The sequence below is a fragment of the Tachypleus tridentatus genome, chromosome 12 (genome assembly GCF_004210375.1).
Source record: "Tachypleus tridentatus isolate NWPU-2018 chromosome 12, ASM421037v1, whole genome shotgun sequence".
Taxonomy (NCBI): Eukaryota; Metazoa; Arthropoda; class Merostomata; order Xiphosura; family Limulidae; genus Tachypleus; species Tachypleus tridentatus.
Window position 1 is genome coordinate 72,196,825 of NC_134836.1, and position 17,079 is coordinate 72,213,903.

The 17,079-nt window shown below is 34.6% G+C and overlaps 1 protein-coding gene across 8 annotated transcripts in view; it reads left to right on the forward strand.

Moving 5' to 3' along the window:
- Positions 1-17,079, forward strand: part of LOC143233580 (coiled-coil domain-containing protein CG32809-like) — a 397,453-nt gene that overhangs the window by 322,221 nt on the left and 58,153 nt on the right. Inside the window, exon 1 of one of the 8 annotated variants that reach the window (XM_076469938.1) lies at positions 13,510-13,641. The exons of 4 other annotated variants lie outside the window; for them this stretch is intronic. Coding sequence is in view for 1 of the 4 variants with exons in the window: in XM_076469935.1 (XP_076326050.1) it covers positions 16,003-16,269 (267 nt within the window). In the remaining 3 variants the exon portion in view is untranslated. Of the gene's footprint in view, positions 1-13,509; positions 13,642-14,382; positions 16,270-17,079 lie in introns of those variants that run through there. 3 more of the 8 variants (XM_076469939.1, XM_076469937.1, XM_076469935.1) reach the window with 3 other exon arrangements.

Sequence of the window (17,079 nt, forward strand, 5' to 3'; positions counted from 1 at the left end):
TGTGGATTAATCAAACAATGGCTGTATTTCTTACTGGTGGAGTGAATTGTGGATTAATCAAACAATGGCTGTATTTTTACTGGTGGAGTGAATTGTGGATTAATCAAACACTGGCTGTATTTTTTACTGGTGGAGTGAATTGTGAATTAATCAAACAATGGCTGTATTCTTTATTGGTGGAGTGAATTGTGGATTAATCAAACAATGGCTGTATTTCTTACTGGTGGAGTGAATTGTGAATTAATCAAACAATGGCTGTATTTTTACTGGTGGAGTGAATTGTGAATTAATCAATCAGTGGCTGTATTTTTATTGGTGGAGTGAATTGTGGATTAATCAAACAATGGCTGTATTTCTTACTGGTGGAGTGAATTGTGAATTAATCAAACAATGGCTGTATTCTTTACTTGGTGGAGTGAATTGTGGATTAATCAAACAATGGCTGTATTTCTTACTGGTGGAGTGAATTGTGGATTAATCAAACACTGGCTGTATTTTTTACTGGTGGAGTGAATTGTGGATTAATCAAACACTGGCTGTATTTCTTACTGGTGGAGTGAATTGTGAATTAATCAAACAATGGCTGTATTCTTTATTGGTGGAGTGAATTGTGAATTAATCAAACAATGGCTGTATTTCTTACTGGTGGAGTGAATTGTGGATTAATCAAACAATGGCTGTATTTCTTACTGGTGGAGTGAATTGTGGATTAATCAAACACTGGCTGTATTTCTTACTGGTGGAGTGAATTGTGAATTAATCAAACACTGGCTGTATTTTTTACTGGTGGAGTGAATTGTGAATTAATCAAACAATGGCTGTATTCTTTATTGGTGGAGTGAATTGTGGATTAATCAAACAATGGCTGTATTCTTTATTGGTGGAGTGAATTGTTAATTAATCAAACAATGGCTGTATTCTTACTGGTGGAGTGAATTGTGGATTAATCAAACAATGGCTGTATTTTTACTGGTGGAGTGAATTGTGAATTAATCAAACAATGGCTGTGTTCTTTATTGGTGGAGTGAATTGTGGATTAATCAAACAATGGCTGTATTTCTTACTGGTGGAGTGAATTGTGAATTAATCAAACAATGGCTGTATTTTTACTGGTGGAGTGAATTGTGAATTAATCAAACAATGGCTGTATTCTTTATTGGTGGAGTGAATTGTGGATTAATCAAACACTGGCTGTATTTCTTACTGGTGGAGTGAATTGTGAATTAATCAAACAATGGCTGTATTCTTTATTGGTGGAGTGAATTGTGGATTAATCAAACAATGGCTGTATTTCTTTCTGGTGGAGTGAATTGTGGATTATTCAAACACTGGCTGTATTTCTTACTGGTGGATTGAATTGTGAATTAATCAAACAATGGCTGTATTTCTTACTGGTGGAGTGAATTGTGAATTAATCAAACAATGGCTGTATTTCTTACTGGTGTAGTGAATTGTGAATTAATCAAACAATGGCTGTATTTTTACTGGTGGAGTGAATTGTGGATTAATCAAACAATGGCTGTATTTCTTACTGGTGGAGTGAATTGTGAATTAATCAAACAATGGCTGGTGGAGTGAATTGTGGATTAATCAAACAATGGCTGTATTTCTTACTGGTGGAGTGAATTGTGAATTAATCAATCAGTGGCTGTATTCTTTATTCGTGGAGTGAATTGTGGATCAATAAAACAATGGCTGTATTTATTGGTGGTGTAAATTGTGGATTAATCAAATACTAGCTGTTTTCCTTAATGGTGGAGTGAATTATGGTTTAATCAAACAATGGCTGTATTTCTTACTGGTGGAGTGAATTGTGAATTAATCAAACAATGGCTGTATTTTTACTGGTGGAGTGAATTGTGGATTAATCAAACACTGGCTGTATTTTTTACTGGTGGAGTGAATTGTGAATTAATCAAACAATGGCTGTATTCTTTATTGGTGGAGTGAATTGTGGATTAATCAAACAATGGCTGTATTTCTTACTGGTGGAGTGAATTGTGTGATTAATCAAACAATGGCTGTATTTCTTACTGGTGGAGTGAATTGTGAATTAATCAAACAATGGCTGTATTTATTATTGGTGGAGTGAATTGTGAATTAATCAAACAATGGCTGTATTTCTTACTGGTGGAGTGAATTGTGGATTAATCAAACAATGGCTGTATTTCTTACTGGTGGAGTGAATTGTGAATTAATCAAACAATGGCTGTATTCTTTATTGGTGGAGTGAATTGTGGATTAATCAAACAATGGCTGTATTTTTTACTGGTGGAGTGAATTGTGAATTAATCAAACAATGGCTGTATTCTTTATTGGTGGAGTGAATTGTGGATTAATCAAACAATGGCTGTATTTTTTACTGGTGGAGTGAATTGTTAATTAATCAACCAATGGCTGTATTTTTTACTGGTGGAGTGAATTGTGGATTAATCAAACAATGGCTGTATTTCTTACTGGTGGAGTGAATTGTGAATTAATCAAACAATGGCTGTATTTTTTACTGGTGGAGTGAATTGTGAATTAATCAAACAATGGCTGTATTCTTTATTGGTGGAGTGAATTGTGTAATAATCAAACAATGGCTGTATTCTTTATTGGTGGAGTGAATTGTTAATTAATCAAACAATGGCTGTGTTCTTTATTGGTGGAGTGAATTGTGGATCAATCAAACAATGGCTGTATTCTTTATTGGTGGAGTGAATTGTGGATTAATCAAACAATGGCTGTATTCTTTATTGGTGGAGTGAATTGTGGATTAATCAAACAATGGCTGTATTTCTTTACTGGTGGAGTAAATTGTGTAATAATCAAACAATGGCTGTATTCTTTATTGGTGGAGTGAATTGTGGATTAATCAAACAATGGCTGTATTTCTTACTGGTGGAGTGAATTGTGAATTAATCAAACACTGGCTGTATTTCTTACTGGTGGAGTGAATTGTGAATTAATCAAACAATGGCTGTATTTTTACTGGTGGAGTGAATTGTGAATTAATCAAACAATGGCTGTATTTCTTACTGGTGGAGTGAAATCGTGAATTAATCAAACACTGGCTGTATTTTTTACTGGTGGAGTGAATTGTTAATTAATCAACCGCTGGCTGTATTTTTTACGGTGGAGTGAATTGTGAATTAATCAAACAATGGCTGTATTTCTTTACTGGTGGAGTGAATTGTGGATTAATCAAACAATGGCTGTATTTCTTACTGGTGGAGTGAATTGTGAATTAATCAAACAATGGCTGTATTCTTTATTGGTGGAGTGAATTGTGGATTAATCAAACAATGGCTGTATTTCTTACTGGTGGAGTGAATTGTGAATTAATCAAACAATGGCTGTATTTTTTACTGGTGGAGTGAATTGTGAATTAATCAATCAGTGGCTGTATTTTTACTGGTGGAGTGAATTGTGAATTAATCAAACAATGGCTGTATTTCTTTACTGGTGGAGTGAATTGTGGATTAATCAAACAATGGCTGTATTTCTTACTGGTGGAGTGAATTGTGAATTAATCAAACAATGGCTGTATTTTTATTGGTGGAGTGAATTGTGAATTAATCAAACAATGGCTGTATTTTTGAATTGTGAATTAATCAAACAATGGCTGTGTTCTTTATTGGTGGAGTGAATTGTGGATTAATCAAACAATGGCTGTATTTCTTACTGGTGGAGTGAATTGTGGATTAATCAAACAATGGCTGTATTCTTTATTGGTGGAGTGAATTGTGGATTAATCAAACAATGCCTGTATTCTTTATTGGTGGAGTGAATTGTGGATTAATCAAACAATGGCTGTATTTCTTACTGGTGGAGTGAATTGTGAATTAATCAAACAATGGCTGTATTTCTTACTGGTGGAGTGAATTGTGAATTAATCAAACAGTGGCTGTATTTTTTATTGGTGGAGTGAATTGTGGATTAATCAAACAATGGCTGTATTTCTTACTGGTGGAGTGAATTGTGAATTAATCAAACAATGGCTGTATTTCTTACTGGTGGAGTGAATTGTGAATTAATCAAACAATGGCTGTATTCTTTATTGGTGGAGTGAATTGTGGATTAATCAAACAATGGCTGTATTTCTTACTGGTGGAGTGAATTGTGGATTAATCAAACACTGGCTGTATTTCTTACTGGTGGAGTGAATTGTGAATTAATCAAACAATGGCTGTATTCTTTATTGGTGGAGTGAATTGTGGATTAATCAAACAATGGCTGTATTTCTTACTGGTGGAGTGAATTGTGGATTAATCAAACAATGGCTGTATTTCTTACTGGTGGAGTGAATTGTGAATTAATCAAACAATGGCTGTATTCTTTATTGGTGGAGTGAATTGTGGATTAATCAAACAATGGCTGTATTTTTTACTGGTGGAGTGAATTGTGAATTAATCAAACAATGGCTGTATTTCTTACTGGTGGAGTGAATTGTGGATTAATCAAACAATGGCTGTATTTCTTACTGGTGGAGTGAATTGTGAATTAATCAAACAATGGCTGTATTCTTCATTGGTGGAGTGAATTGTGTAATAATCAAACAATGGCTGTATTCTTTATTGGTGGAGTGAATTGTGGATTAATCAAACAATGGCTGTATTTCTTACTGGTGGAGTGAATTGTGAATTAATCAAACAATGGCTGTATTCTTTATTGGTGGAGTGAATTGTGGATTAATCAAACAATGGCTGTATTTCTTACTGGTGGATTAAATTGTGTGGATTAATCAAACAATGGCTGTATTTCTTACTGGTGGAGTGAATTGTGTAATAATCAAACAATGGCTGTATTTTTATTGGTGGAGTGAATTGTGAATTAATCAAACAATGGCTGTATTCTTTATTGGTGGAGTGAATTGTGGATTAATCAAACAATGGCTGTATTTCTTACTGGTGGAGTGAATTGTGGATTAATCAAACAATGGCTGTATTTCTTACTGGTGGAGTGAATTGTGAATTAATCAAACAATGGCTGTATTCTTTATTGGTGGAGTGAATTGTGGATTAATCAAACAATGGCTGTATTTCTTACTGGTGGAGTGAATTGTGAATTAATCAAACAGTGGCTGTATTCTTTATTGGTGGAGTGAATTGTGGATTAATCAAACAATGGCTGTATTTCTTACTGGTGGAGTGAATTGTGATTAATCAAACAATGGCTGTATTTCTTACTGGTGGAGTGAATTGTGGATTAATCAAACAATGGCTGTATTTCTTTACTGGTGGAGTGAATTGTGAATTAATCAAACAATGGCTGTATTTTTTACTGGTGGAGTGAATTGTGGATTAATCAAACAATGGCTGTATTTTTACTGGTGGAGTGAATTGTGAATTAATCAAACAATGGCTGTATTTTTACTGGTGGAGTGAATTGTGGATTAATCAAACAATGGCTGTATTTTTACTGGTGGAGTGAATTGTGAATTAATCAAACAATGGCTGTATTTTTTACTGGTGGAGTGAATTGTGAATTAATCAAACAATGGCTGTATTCTTTATTGGTGGAGTGAATTGTGGATTAATCAAACAATGGCTGTATTCTTTATTGGTGGAGTGAATTGTGAATTAATCAAACAATGGCTGTATTCTTTATTGGTGGAGTGAATTGTGGATTAATCAAACAATGGCTGTATTTCTTACTGGTGGAGTGAATTGTGGATTAATCAAACAATGGCTGTATTCTTTATTGGTGGAGTGAATTGTGGATTAATCAAACAATGGCTGTATTTCTTTACTGGTGGAGTGAATTGTGAATTAATCAAACAATGGCTGTATTTCTTACTGGTGGAGTGAATTGTGAATTAATCAAACAATGGCTGTATTCTTTATTGGTGGAGTGAATTGTGGATTAATCAAACAATGGCTGTATTTTTTACTGGTGGAGTGAATTGTGAATTAATCAAACAATGGCTGTATTCTTTATTGGTGGAGTGAATTGTGGATTAATCAAACAATGGCTGTATTTCTTACTGGTGGAGTGAATTGTGAATTAATCAAACAATGGCTGTATTTCTTACTGGTGGAGTGAATTGTGAATTAATCAAACAATGGCTGTATTTCTTACTGGTGGAGTGAATTGTGAATTAATCAAACAATGGCTGTATTTTTTACTGGTGGAGTGAATTGTGAATTAATCAAACAATGGCTGTATTTTTTACTGGTGGAGTGAATTGTGAATTAATCAAACAATGGCTGTATTCTTTATTGGTGGAGTGAATTGTGGATTAATCAAACAATGGCTGTATTTCTTACTGGTGGAGTGAATTGTGAATTAATCAAACAATGGCTGTATTCTTTATTGGTGGAGTGAATTGTGAATTAATCAAACACTGGCTGTATTTTTTACTGGTGGAGTGAATTGTGAATTAATCAAACAATGGCTGTGTTCTTTATTGGTGGAGTGAATTGTGGATTAATCAAACAATGGCTGTATTTCTTACTGGTGGAGTGAATTGTGGATTAATCAAACAATGGCTGTATTTCTTACTGGTGGAGTGAATTGTGGATTAATCAAACAATGGCTGGATTCTTTATTGATGGAGTAAATTGTGGATTAATCAAACAATGCCTGTATTCTTTATTGGTGGAGTGAATTGTGGATTAATCAAACAATGGCTGTATTTCTTACTGGTGGAGTGAATTGTGAATTAATCAAACAATGGCTGTATTTCTTACTGGTGGAGTGAATTGTGAATTAATCAAACAATGGCTGTATTTTTTATTGGTGGAGTGAATTGTGTATTAATCAAACAATGGCTGTATTTCTTACTGGTGGAGTGAATTGTGAATTAATCAAACAATGGTTGTATTTCTTACTGGTGGAGTGAATTGTGAATTAATCAAACAATGGCTGTATTGTTTATTGGTGGAGTGAATTGTGGATTAATCAAACAATGGCTGTATTTCTTACTGGTGGAGTGAATTGTGGATTAATCAAACAATGGCTGTATTTTTACTGGTGGAGTGAATTGTGAATTAATCAAACAATGGCTGTATTCTTTATTGGTGGAGTGAATTGTGGATTAATCAAACAATGGCTGTATTTCTTACTGGTGGAGTGAATTGTGGATTAATCAAACAATGGCTGTATTTCTTACTGGTGGAGTGAATTGTGAATTAATCAAACAATGGCTGTATTCTTTATTGGTGGAGTGAATTGTGGATTAATCAAACAATGGCTGTATTTTTTACTGGTGGAGTGAATTGTGAATTAATCAAACACTGGCTGTATTTCTTACTGGTGGAGTGAATTGTGGATTAATCAAACAATGGCTGTATTTCATGTTGGTGGAGTGAATTGTGAATTAATCAAACAATAAGTGTGTTCTTTCTTGATGGAGTGAATTGCGGATTAATCAAACAATGGCTGTATTTCTTACTGGTGGAGTGAATTGTGGATCAATCAAACAATGGCTGTATTTATTGGTGGAGTAAATTGTGGATTAATCAAATACTGGCTGTTTTTCTTAATATGGTGGAGTGAATTGTGGATTAATCAAACAATGGCTGTATTTCTTACTGGTGGAGTGAATTGTGTAATAATCAAACAATGGCTGTATTCTTTATTGGTGGAGTGAATTGTGGATTAATCAAACAATGGCTGTATTTCTTACTGGTGGAGTGAATTGTGAATTAATCAAACAATGGCTGTATTCTTTATTGGTGGAGTGAATTGTGTATTAATCAAACAATGGCTGTATTTCTTACTGGTGGAGTGAATTGTGGATTAATCAAACAATGGCTGTATTTCTTACTGGTGGAGTGAACTGTGTAATAATCAAACACTGGCTGTATTTCTTACTGGTGGAGTGAATTGTGAATTAATCAAACAATGGCTGTATTCTTTATTGGTGGAGTGAATTGTGGATTAATCAAACAATGGCTGTATTTCTTACTGGTGGAGTGAATTGTGGATTAATCAAACAATGGCTGTATTTCTTACTGGTGGAGTGAATTGTGAATTAATCAAACAATGGCTGTATTCTTTATTGGTGGAGTGAATTGTGGATTAATCAAACAATGGCTGTATTTCTTACTGGTGGAGTGAATTGTGAATTTATCAAACAAAAACTGTATTCTTTATTGGTGGAATGAATTGTGGATTAATCAAACAATGGCTATATTTCTTACTGGTGGAGTGAATTGTGGATTAATCAAACAATGGCTGTATTTCTTACTGGTGGAGTGAATTGTGGATTAATCAAACAATGGCTGTATTTTTTACTGGTGGAGTGAATTGTAATTAATCAATTAATCAAACAATGGCTGTATTCTTTATTGGTGGAGTGAATTGTGAATTAATCAAACAATGGCTGTATTTCTTACTGGTGGAGTGAATTGTGGATTAATCAAACAATGGCTGTATTTCTTACTGGTGGAGTGAATTGTGGATTAATCCAACACTGGCTTTATTTTTTACTTCTGGAGTTAATTGTGAATTAATCAAACAATGGCTGTATTCTTTATTGGTGGAGTGAATTGTGGATCAATCAAACAATGGCTGGATTCTTTATTGGTGGAGTAAATTGTGAATTAATCAAACAATGGGTGTGTTCTTTATTGGTGGAGTGAATTGTGGATCAATCAAACAATGGCTGTATTCTTTATTGGTGGAGTGAATTGTGGATTAATCAAACAATGGCTGTATTTTTACTGGTGGAGTGAATTGTGAATTAATCAAACACTGGCTGTATTTTCTTACTGGTGGAGTGAATTGTGGATTAATCAAACACTGGCTGTATTTCTTACTGGTGGAGTGAATTGTGAATTAATCAAACAATGGCTGTATTCTTTATTGGTGGAGTAAATTGTGGATTAATCAAACAATGGCTATATTTCTTACTGGTGGAGTGAATTGTGGATTAATCAAAGAATGGCTGTATTTCTTATTGGTGGAGTGGATTGTGAAGTAATCAAACAATGGCTGTATTCTTTATTGATGGAGTGAATTGTGGATTAATCAAACAATGGCTGTATTTTTACTGGTGGAGTGAATTGTGAATTAATCAAACAATGGCTGTATTTTTTATTGGTGGAGTGAATTGTGAATTAATCAAACAATGGCTGTATTTCTTACTGGTGGAGTGAATTGTGAATTAATCAAACAATGGGTGTGTTCTTTCTTGGTGGAGTGAATTGCGGATTAATCAAACAATGGCTGTATTTCTTACTGGTGGAGTGAATTGTGGATCAATCAAACAATGGCTGTATTTATTGGTGGAGTAAATTGTGGATTAATCAAATACTGGCTGTTTTCCTTAATGGTGGAGTGAATTATGGTTTAATCAAACAATTGCTGTATTTCTTTCTGGTGGAGTGAATTGTGTAATAATCAAACAATGGCTGTATTCTTTATTGGTGGAGTGAATTGTGGATTTATCAAAAACTGGGTGTATTTCTTACTGGTGGAGTGAATTGTGAATTTATCAAACAATGGTTGTATTCTTTATTGGTGGGTTGAATTGTGGATTAATCAAACAATGGCTGTATTTCTTACTAGTGGATTAAATTGTGTGGATTAATCAAACACTGGCTGTATTTCTTACTGGTGGAGTGAACTGTGTAATAATCAAACACTGGCTGTATTTCTTATTGGTGGAGTGAATTGTGAATTAATCAAACAATGGTTGTATTATTTATTCGTGGAATAATTGTGAATTAATCAAACAATGGCTGTATTTCTTACTGGTGGAGTGAATTGTGAATTAATCAAACAATGGCTGTATTTTTTACTGGTGGAGTGAATTGTGAATTAATCAAACAATGGCTGTATTTTTTACTGGTGGAGTGAATTGTGAATTAATCAAACAATGGCTGTATTCTTTATTGGTGGAGTGAATTGTGGATTAATCAAACAATGGCTGTATTTTTTACTGGTGGAGTGAATTGTGAATTAATCAATCAGTGGCTGTATTCTTTATTGGTGGAGTGAATTGTGTAATAATCAAACAATGGCTGTATTCTTTATTGGTGGAGTGAATTGTGAATTAATCAAACAATGGCTGTGTTCTTTATTGGTGGAGTGAATTGTGGATTAATCAAACAATGGCTGTATTTCTTACTGGTGGAGTGAATTGTGAATTAATCAAACAATGGCTGTATTTTTTACTGGTGGAGTGAATTGTGAATTAATCAAACACTGGCTGTATTTTTTACTGGTGGAGTGAATTGTGAATTAATCAAACAATGGCTGTATTTCTTACTGGTGGAGTGAATTGTGAATTAATCAAACAATGGCTGTATTTTTATTGGTGGAGTGAATTGTGGATTAATCAAACAATGGCTGTATTTCTTACTGGTGGAGTGAATTGTGAATTAATCAAACAATGGCTGTATTCTTTATTGGTGGAGTGAATTGTGGATTAATCAAACACTGGCTGTATTTCTTACTGGTGGAGTGAATTGTGGATTAATCAAACAATGGCTGTATTTCTTACTGGTGGAGTGAATTGTGAATTAATCAAACAATGGCTGTATTTCTTACTGGTGGAGTGAATTGTGAATTAATCAATCAGTGTCTGTATTCTTTATTGGTGAAGTGCATTGTCTAATAATCAAACAATTGCTGTATTTATTATTGGTGGAGTGAATTGTGAATTAATCAATCAATGGCTGTATTCTTCATTGGCAGAGTTTATTGTGTATTAATCAAACAATGGCTGTATTTTTTTTAGTGAAATAAATTGTGGTATAATACTAAAATGGCTGTATTTTTCATTGGTTGAGGGAATTGTGGATTAATAAATCTTGGTGTTTTTTTCATTGGCAGAGTTAATTGTGAATTAATCAAACAATGGCTGTATTATTTATTGGTGGTGTGAATTGTGGATTAATCAAAGAATGGCTGTATTTCTTACTGGTGGAGTGAATTGAGGATTAATCAAACACTGGCTGTATTTCTTACTGGTGGAGTGAATTGTTGATTAATCAAACGTTGGCTGTAGTTTTTACTGGTGGAGTGGATTGTGAATTAATCATACAATGGCTGTATTCTTCATTGGTGGAGTGAATTGTAGATTAATTAAATACTTGGTGCAAGGGCGTAGATCCTGGGGGATGGGTGGGATACATCCTCCCTTTTTTTTGGGTTGGGGGTATGGTGCATACAATCAACTTCCTTTAGAGTTTGGTTTGTTGAATTGTTTTATTGCATCACAGGCCTACAAATTGTGTGTTTGTTCTTGTTGTTCTCGTGTTCTTACCAATCGAATTACATAATTAGGCCTAGATATAGGCTTTTTAGTAGCCGAAATGTATATCTTTAATATAGGCGTGCTTCTAAGCTTTTGGATCTCAGCGATAGTTCGTAAGTGTGAGTCAGTTGGCCTAAGTATACATGCAAGTCTTGCACGCACTATCACAAAATCTACCTACGTTTTGTACGAAGTGTAAGATTAAGTAATATTTTCATCACAACAGATTGAACAGAGCATGAAATTCGAAAATATTACTACCAAGCGTATGCTCCTGTGATCTAGATTTGGCAGGCCGTTTGTAGCTTGTAGCTGAATCAATCCTATGTGTATATTGTGTGGTTTTCCTACACCATTTGTTCTTATGCATGTCTAGCCAGTCTTATTGTCGAACGCCTTACTCTCCTTAGCTGCCGAAGCTGCTGACCATAGTGTACGTTTAGTGTACAGTTAACGACAGGTTCGGGCCGCTCGGATCCAGACGCGCTCTACATCACCCCAATCCGCTCCCTCAGGGCTCATTAGACCTATGTTTGTGGCCCTCATTAATCCATGAAATTTCAGATTATCACCGCCCTCTAATGAAGTGCTGATGCTTTATGGTGAAAGAACAATATATTCTCTTATCATATATAGTAAAAATATTGTATTTTCTTGTATAATTAGAACACAAAAGGAGCGATTTCAACGGCCTTAAGTCTCTACTCGAATTGTATTGCTAGTTTTTGTTTAGGTGTTTTTATTTAATAGATGTGCTGTTAGACATTATATCACAACGTGTTTGCCTTTTGATAAACTTTAACAGGAATACAATATATTTGTGACAAAGGAGGTCTACATTTGGGAACATGTAGACTAGAGGACTAAATGAATCTCACTTCAATGAAAAGAATGAATAATTATGTGCTACATTGTATTGATGTGTAAGTTTCAAGAATTCGCAAAGACATTTTAATAATTTTATCAAACAACATGAACAGTTTTTCAGTAGATATAAACTTATCAAGGGTAATTACTAATTTTATTAATATTTTATTTATATCTGAAAACGTAATTCATGCAATGAAAGTTATTGGTAACCTTGTCAAGTATAATGGCCATCTTTTATACTGTGCAGTGTGCAGGAATAAATTCATGTGGCAGTTAATTTGTGACACATTTGTCTTTATTCTATTAACATTTTGAAAACTGTTCACAACACCTCACTTATACAAACCTACATGGAAACCTTTAAGTATCGTGGCAACAAGATTACTCTGTGACTGCATGTTTACAGCTTTCGGGTTCACGTAATCAGAGATTACCAATTTGGAAATTGAACAGTCCACATAAGTGGTTGAAAAAATCACACACACACCCCCAATCGGGTGTAAAAAATCTACGCCCCTGACTGGGTGTATTCTTTATTGGTGGAGTGAATTATGGATTAATCGAACAATGGCTGTATTCTTCATTGGTGGAGTGAATTATGGATTATTCAAATTCTAAGTGTATTTTTTATTGGCGGAGTGAACTGTGGAATAATCAAACACTGGCTGTATTCTTCATTGTTAGAGTGAATTGTGAAGTTCTAAAGTAGTTTTCAAATACCGTCTCGGTCGGTTTATTTAGTGGTATTGTGTCTGTGCTATTGTACCATTGTGTTGTTGGTGCGTCGTCTATATTGTAATAAAAGTGTGAGTATTCTGATGGATATTGTTGCGACACGTGAGTCTTAACTTTTCCACGAAACTAGACAAATACAGGGTAGCCCATAAGTCCCTACCCATCCATATATCTTATGTATCCAGTGTATCTGTGTGCTGTCCCTCATTCTCGCTGCATAATATTATGCACAATACGCTTTTCAAGTGTAAATGGGCTTACATCGTCCATATTTCTATGAAAAAAGAAACAAATTTATAATACATGCGTAATTGAATATGACATATGGATGAGTAGAGATTTACGGGCCACCCTGTAGATAGGTAGTATATATCGCTGTCGTTATCAAACTACCTACGATACGCATCTGGCTGTCGATACACGTTCACAATGTACGTGGAGTAAATTTTAAATTTTTTTTCCATATTCTCTCAATCCATAAATCAAAGAAATTAAATCCCAGTTTGCATCATAAAATTCTTGTGGTCATTTCGACCGTAGACGTAAGTCGTAGGTAGCCTTTGTTTCAAGTAGTATTAATAATTCAAAAAGAGTTTGAGTGTAACTTCTATCTGGTGAAAACTCGATATTGTGTGTCGACTGACTGTAATTATTAAAGTCTCAACTTGTCTACGGTAAAGGTTGCTGTTATTGGATTTCTGAGTTAATTATTTAGTTGTGTAGGTTCCTCAACATCCAGTAATACTATAGATCATGGACAGGGCGGTTTGTTAACAATAGGAACATCGATAAGTTCAACAAACAAAACGACTTAAGAATTTCATGGATTACTAACTACTTGTAAAGTAAGTGGTGATTTGTTTGAGATTTAACCCTGTTTAATGAAAGGTTTCGTTTGTTTTGAATTTCTCGCAAAGCTACACGATGGTTTTTTGCGCTAACAATCCCTAATTTAGCAGTGTAAGACTAGAGGGAAGACAACTAGTCATCACCACCCACCGCCAATTCTTGGGCTATTCTTTTACCAACGAATACTGGGATTGGCCGTAATTTTATAACGCCCCCACGGCTGAAAGGGAGAGCATGTTTGTTGTTGTGACCGGGAATCGATCCCGCGACCCTCATATTAAGAGTCAAGCACCCTAACTAGCTAGATTTCAGCTTAATATGTGCGTGAGTGTGTGTTTGAACGTTCTAAGGATCTTTGTTCCATAGCAAGACGTTTACAAAACAAAATCAAATGTTTCAGTTAAGTCCAGTTTTTTTTTTTTTTAATTCCTTGAAGAGTTTAATACAATCAAAACACTAATTTACAAAGTACGGTACGGCTTCATTTTCTGTTTTACGAATTTTTGATAACTTGATGTACAAAGAATCGGCTCGTGTTTCTTATGTTCTTCCTTGACAGAGTCCATATCTAGCTCGATTAAAGACTGAACATGTTTATGATGTTAAAAAGTTTTGTTAAACTCTAAAACTATTTGTCAACCTATAATTATTCTATGCTCCCTATCTAACATTTACCACATGCAAGCCCACGTGAAAAATTTGGTTCCCATAGCAACTCTTTCTGACGAAGTTAGTTCCGCGACGGCGCGTATAGTGGCGTAGATGTAGGAGTCGACCAAGGTGAGTTCGTGATCGCTACGGCCCAGTAAAGTTATCTATGGTGTGTGTGTGAGTTTCTACGAGGACTAAAGTTCAGGCTGTAGAAGGTATCATACGTTTACTTAAAACTTTTCATCGGTTTGCTTTTGTTCTCGTGTAATTAGTGAACATTGTTTGTTGGGAGAATCGCAGTTATAAGCCTTTTTTAGTTCGCCTTCAAGGCCTAACTTCAATATTTGGTTAGTCCCAACAAGTTGATGGAAGACACCTGAATGAATAGCGCTCATGCTGGACTTATTTCATCGATTATTACTAACACGAAGTTGCACGCGGTGATAAATATAAGGTGGAATGTTATACGACTTCTGAAGAAAAAAAAACCGGCGCGACCTTAACGCTTTGAAATTGTTCAAGGTTATGAGAACGTAACAATGTGTGTTGTGTTAATATTAATTAGTGTTAATAATGCATGCGCTGTAACTGGAGATTATATTCATGTTAATAATGAACCATCCACTATAGCTCGAAGGGAATATCCACTACAAATAACAGATTACCTTCTATAACCCATATAATATCTTGTGTGAATAGCAGGTTATTCCGGTAGTTAAAATATTAAACGTAAGCAACGGATTATTACCATAATCCGGGTATTGTTATCCGTTACAAACGGATTATCCACTATAACCCAGATATTATTTTCGGTAAACAATAGATTATCTACTATAGCCGAGAGACTATCTTGTACAATGAACAGCTGATTGACTTTAATTCAGAGATTATGTTCTGTATAAATAACGGATTATCCACTATAGCCCAGAGACTATCTTGTTTAAACAACGGATGGTTCTCTGTAATCCAGAGACTATCTGGAATAAACAACAGAGATTATCTTTAATATAGGTGACAAAGTATTATCAGTTATTACCATCAACAAAAACTGCAAATATAATTATTAACTTAATTATTGGGACTTGAAGATTATTTTAATGTAATCTTAAATAAATTATCTTACACTGAGATTGGAAAGTTTTAATTTTTTCATTATGAATCAGTTATTCTCTGTCAATAAAGTACTGGGTACATCTAAGCCACTTTTGGCGAGTTTCTAACTCCCCAAGCAATATAAATAACAACGTCTTTCAGTAGTGAAGAAATATTAATCTAACCTAAAAATAGAACTTATAAATTCTGACTAGGAATTTGGGATTACAAGAGAAATTTCTTTTTAAAAAAGTAACTTGTCAGAAACATTAAATCCGATGGTTTTTAGATTTAGTAATTAATTAAATATTCGATGCTGTAATTTGAAATTAATGAATTTTTATAACAATTTTCTTTTCTGAGAGCTCAATCAATCTTTTAAACAGTTGAATATTTCTTTTTTTTAATTATTTTAAAGTGATCATCGGGCAGTGAATATGAGGTCTGAAGAAACTTCTGAAATTGTCTTAAAATACAATTTAAAAAATAAATTTATTACAGTATTATTAATTTAATTACAACATGAACTGACCCTATATAGTAGCACGTGATCAAGGGTGTTTTATACAAGTGAGAATTTAGGGACACGGGAACCAGTTCGTCTATCATCAGTTATGTATCCCGGAGTAGCTCAGTTAGGAAGACGAAAAACATTAAGATTAGACGCGCCCCTATCGTCATCATCTTCAACGTCATCATCTGTAAGTTCTCGTGGTTCTTCGAGATCGACCATAAAACACGCGAAGAAAGGAATTCACGCTAGAGGTCCTTGGCATCGTTCGCTATTATATCAAGTTCTTGTCTCCCCACTAAAAAAGAAGACCACAGGTAGTTTACCAGCAGGATTATCTGCCCAAACTACGGGTTGCATCACCGACTTGGTAAGATAGGATTTAAAAATTTTGAATTATCTGTGAGGCATGTAAGTATATTAGTACTGTAAAAGCTGGCGTAATACAGAGGGAAATATCTGAAAGTTTATTGGTTTCCAGGGAAATAATTCGATTTTTTTTTTATATATTTATTTAAGATTGATTTGAATTTCGCGCAAAGCTACACACGGGCTATCTGCGATAGCCGTCCCTAATCTAGCAGTGAAATACTAGATTGAAAGCAACTAGTCATCACCATCCACCGCCAACGCTTGGGCTGCTCTTTTACCAACGAATAGTGGGATTGACCGAACCACAAAACCACAACCGGATAAAATGGCGAGCATATTTAATGTGTGGGAGATTCGAACCTGCGGCTATCGGATTACGAGTCGAGTGCGTTAACCACCTGGCCATGCCGGACTAGGCATATGTGATTTCAGAAATATGTTTGAAATTAAAACTTCAAACCTTGTAAGACAGTAGACAGACTAACAAACACGCATGCGCTTTCACTAAAAGGGGAGAAAATATTTGTTTTTCCGATACAGAATTTCTTATAATATTAGCGGCCATGAATAGTGAGTGTGTGTTTTCTTATAGCAAAGTCACATTGGGCTATCTAAGTCTACCGAGGGGGAATCAAACCCATGATTTTAGCGTTGTAAATCTGTAGACTTACCGCTGTACTAGCGGGTGACTAGTATGATTATAAGTTCTTATTTATAAATTTAATTTGAATATTAAACAGTAGCTTGAACTATATTTTCAAAGTGATTACCGTAATGTTTTACTAAAATTTAAAAAATAATTTAATAT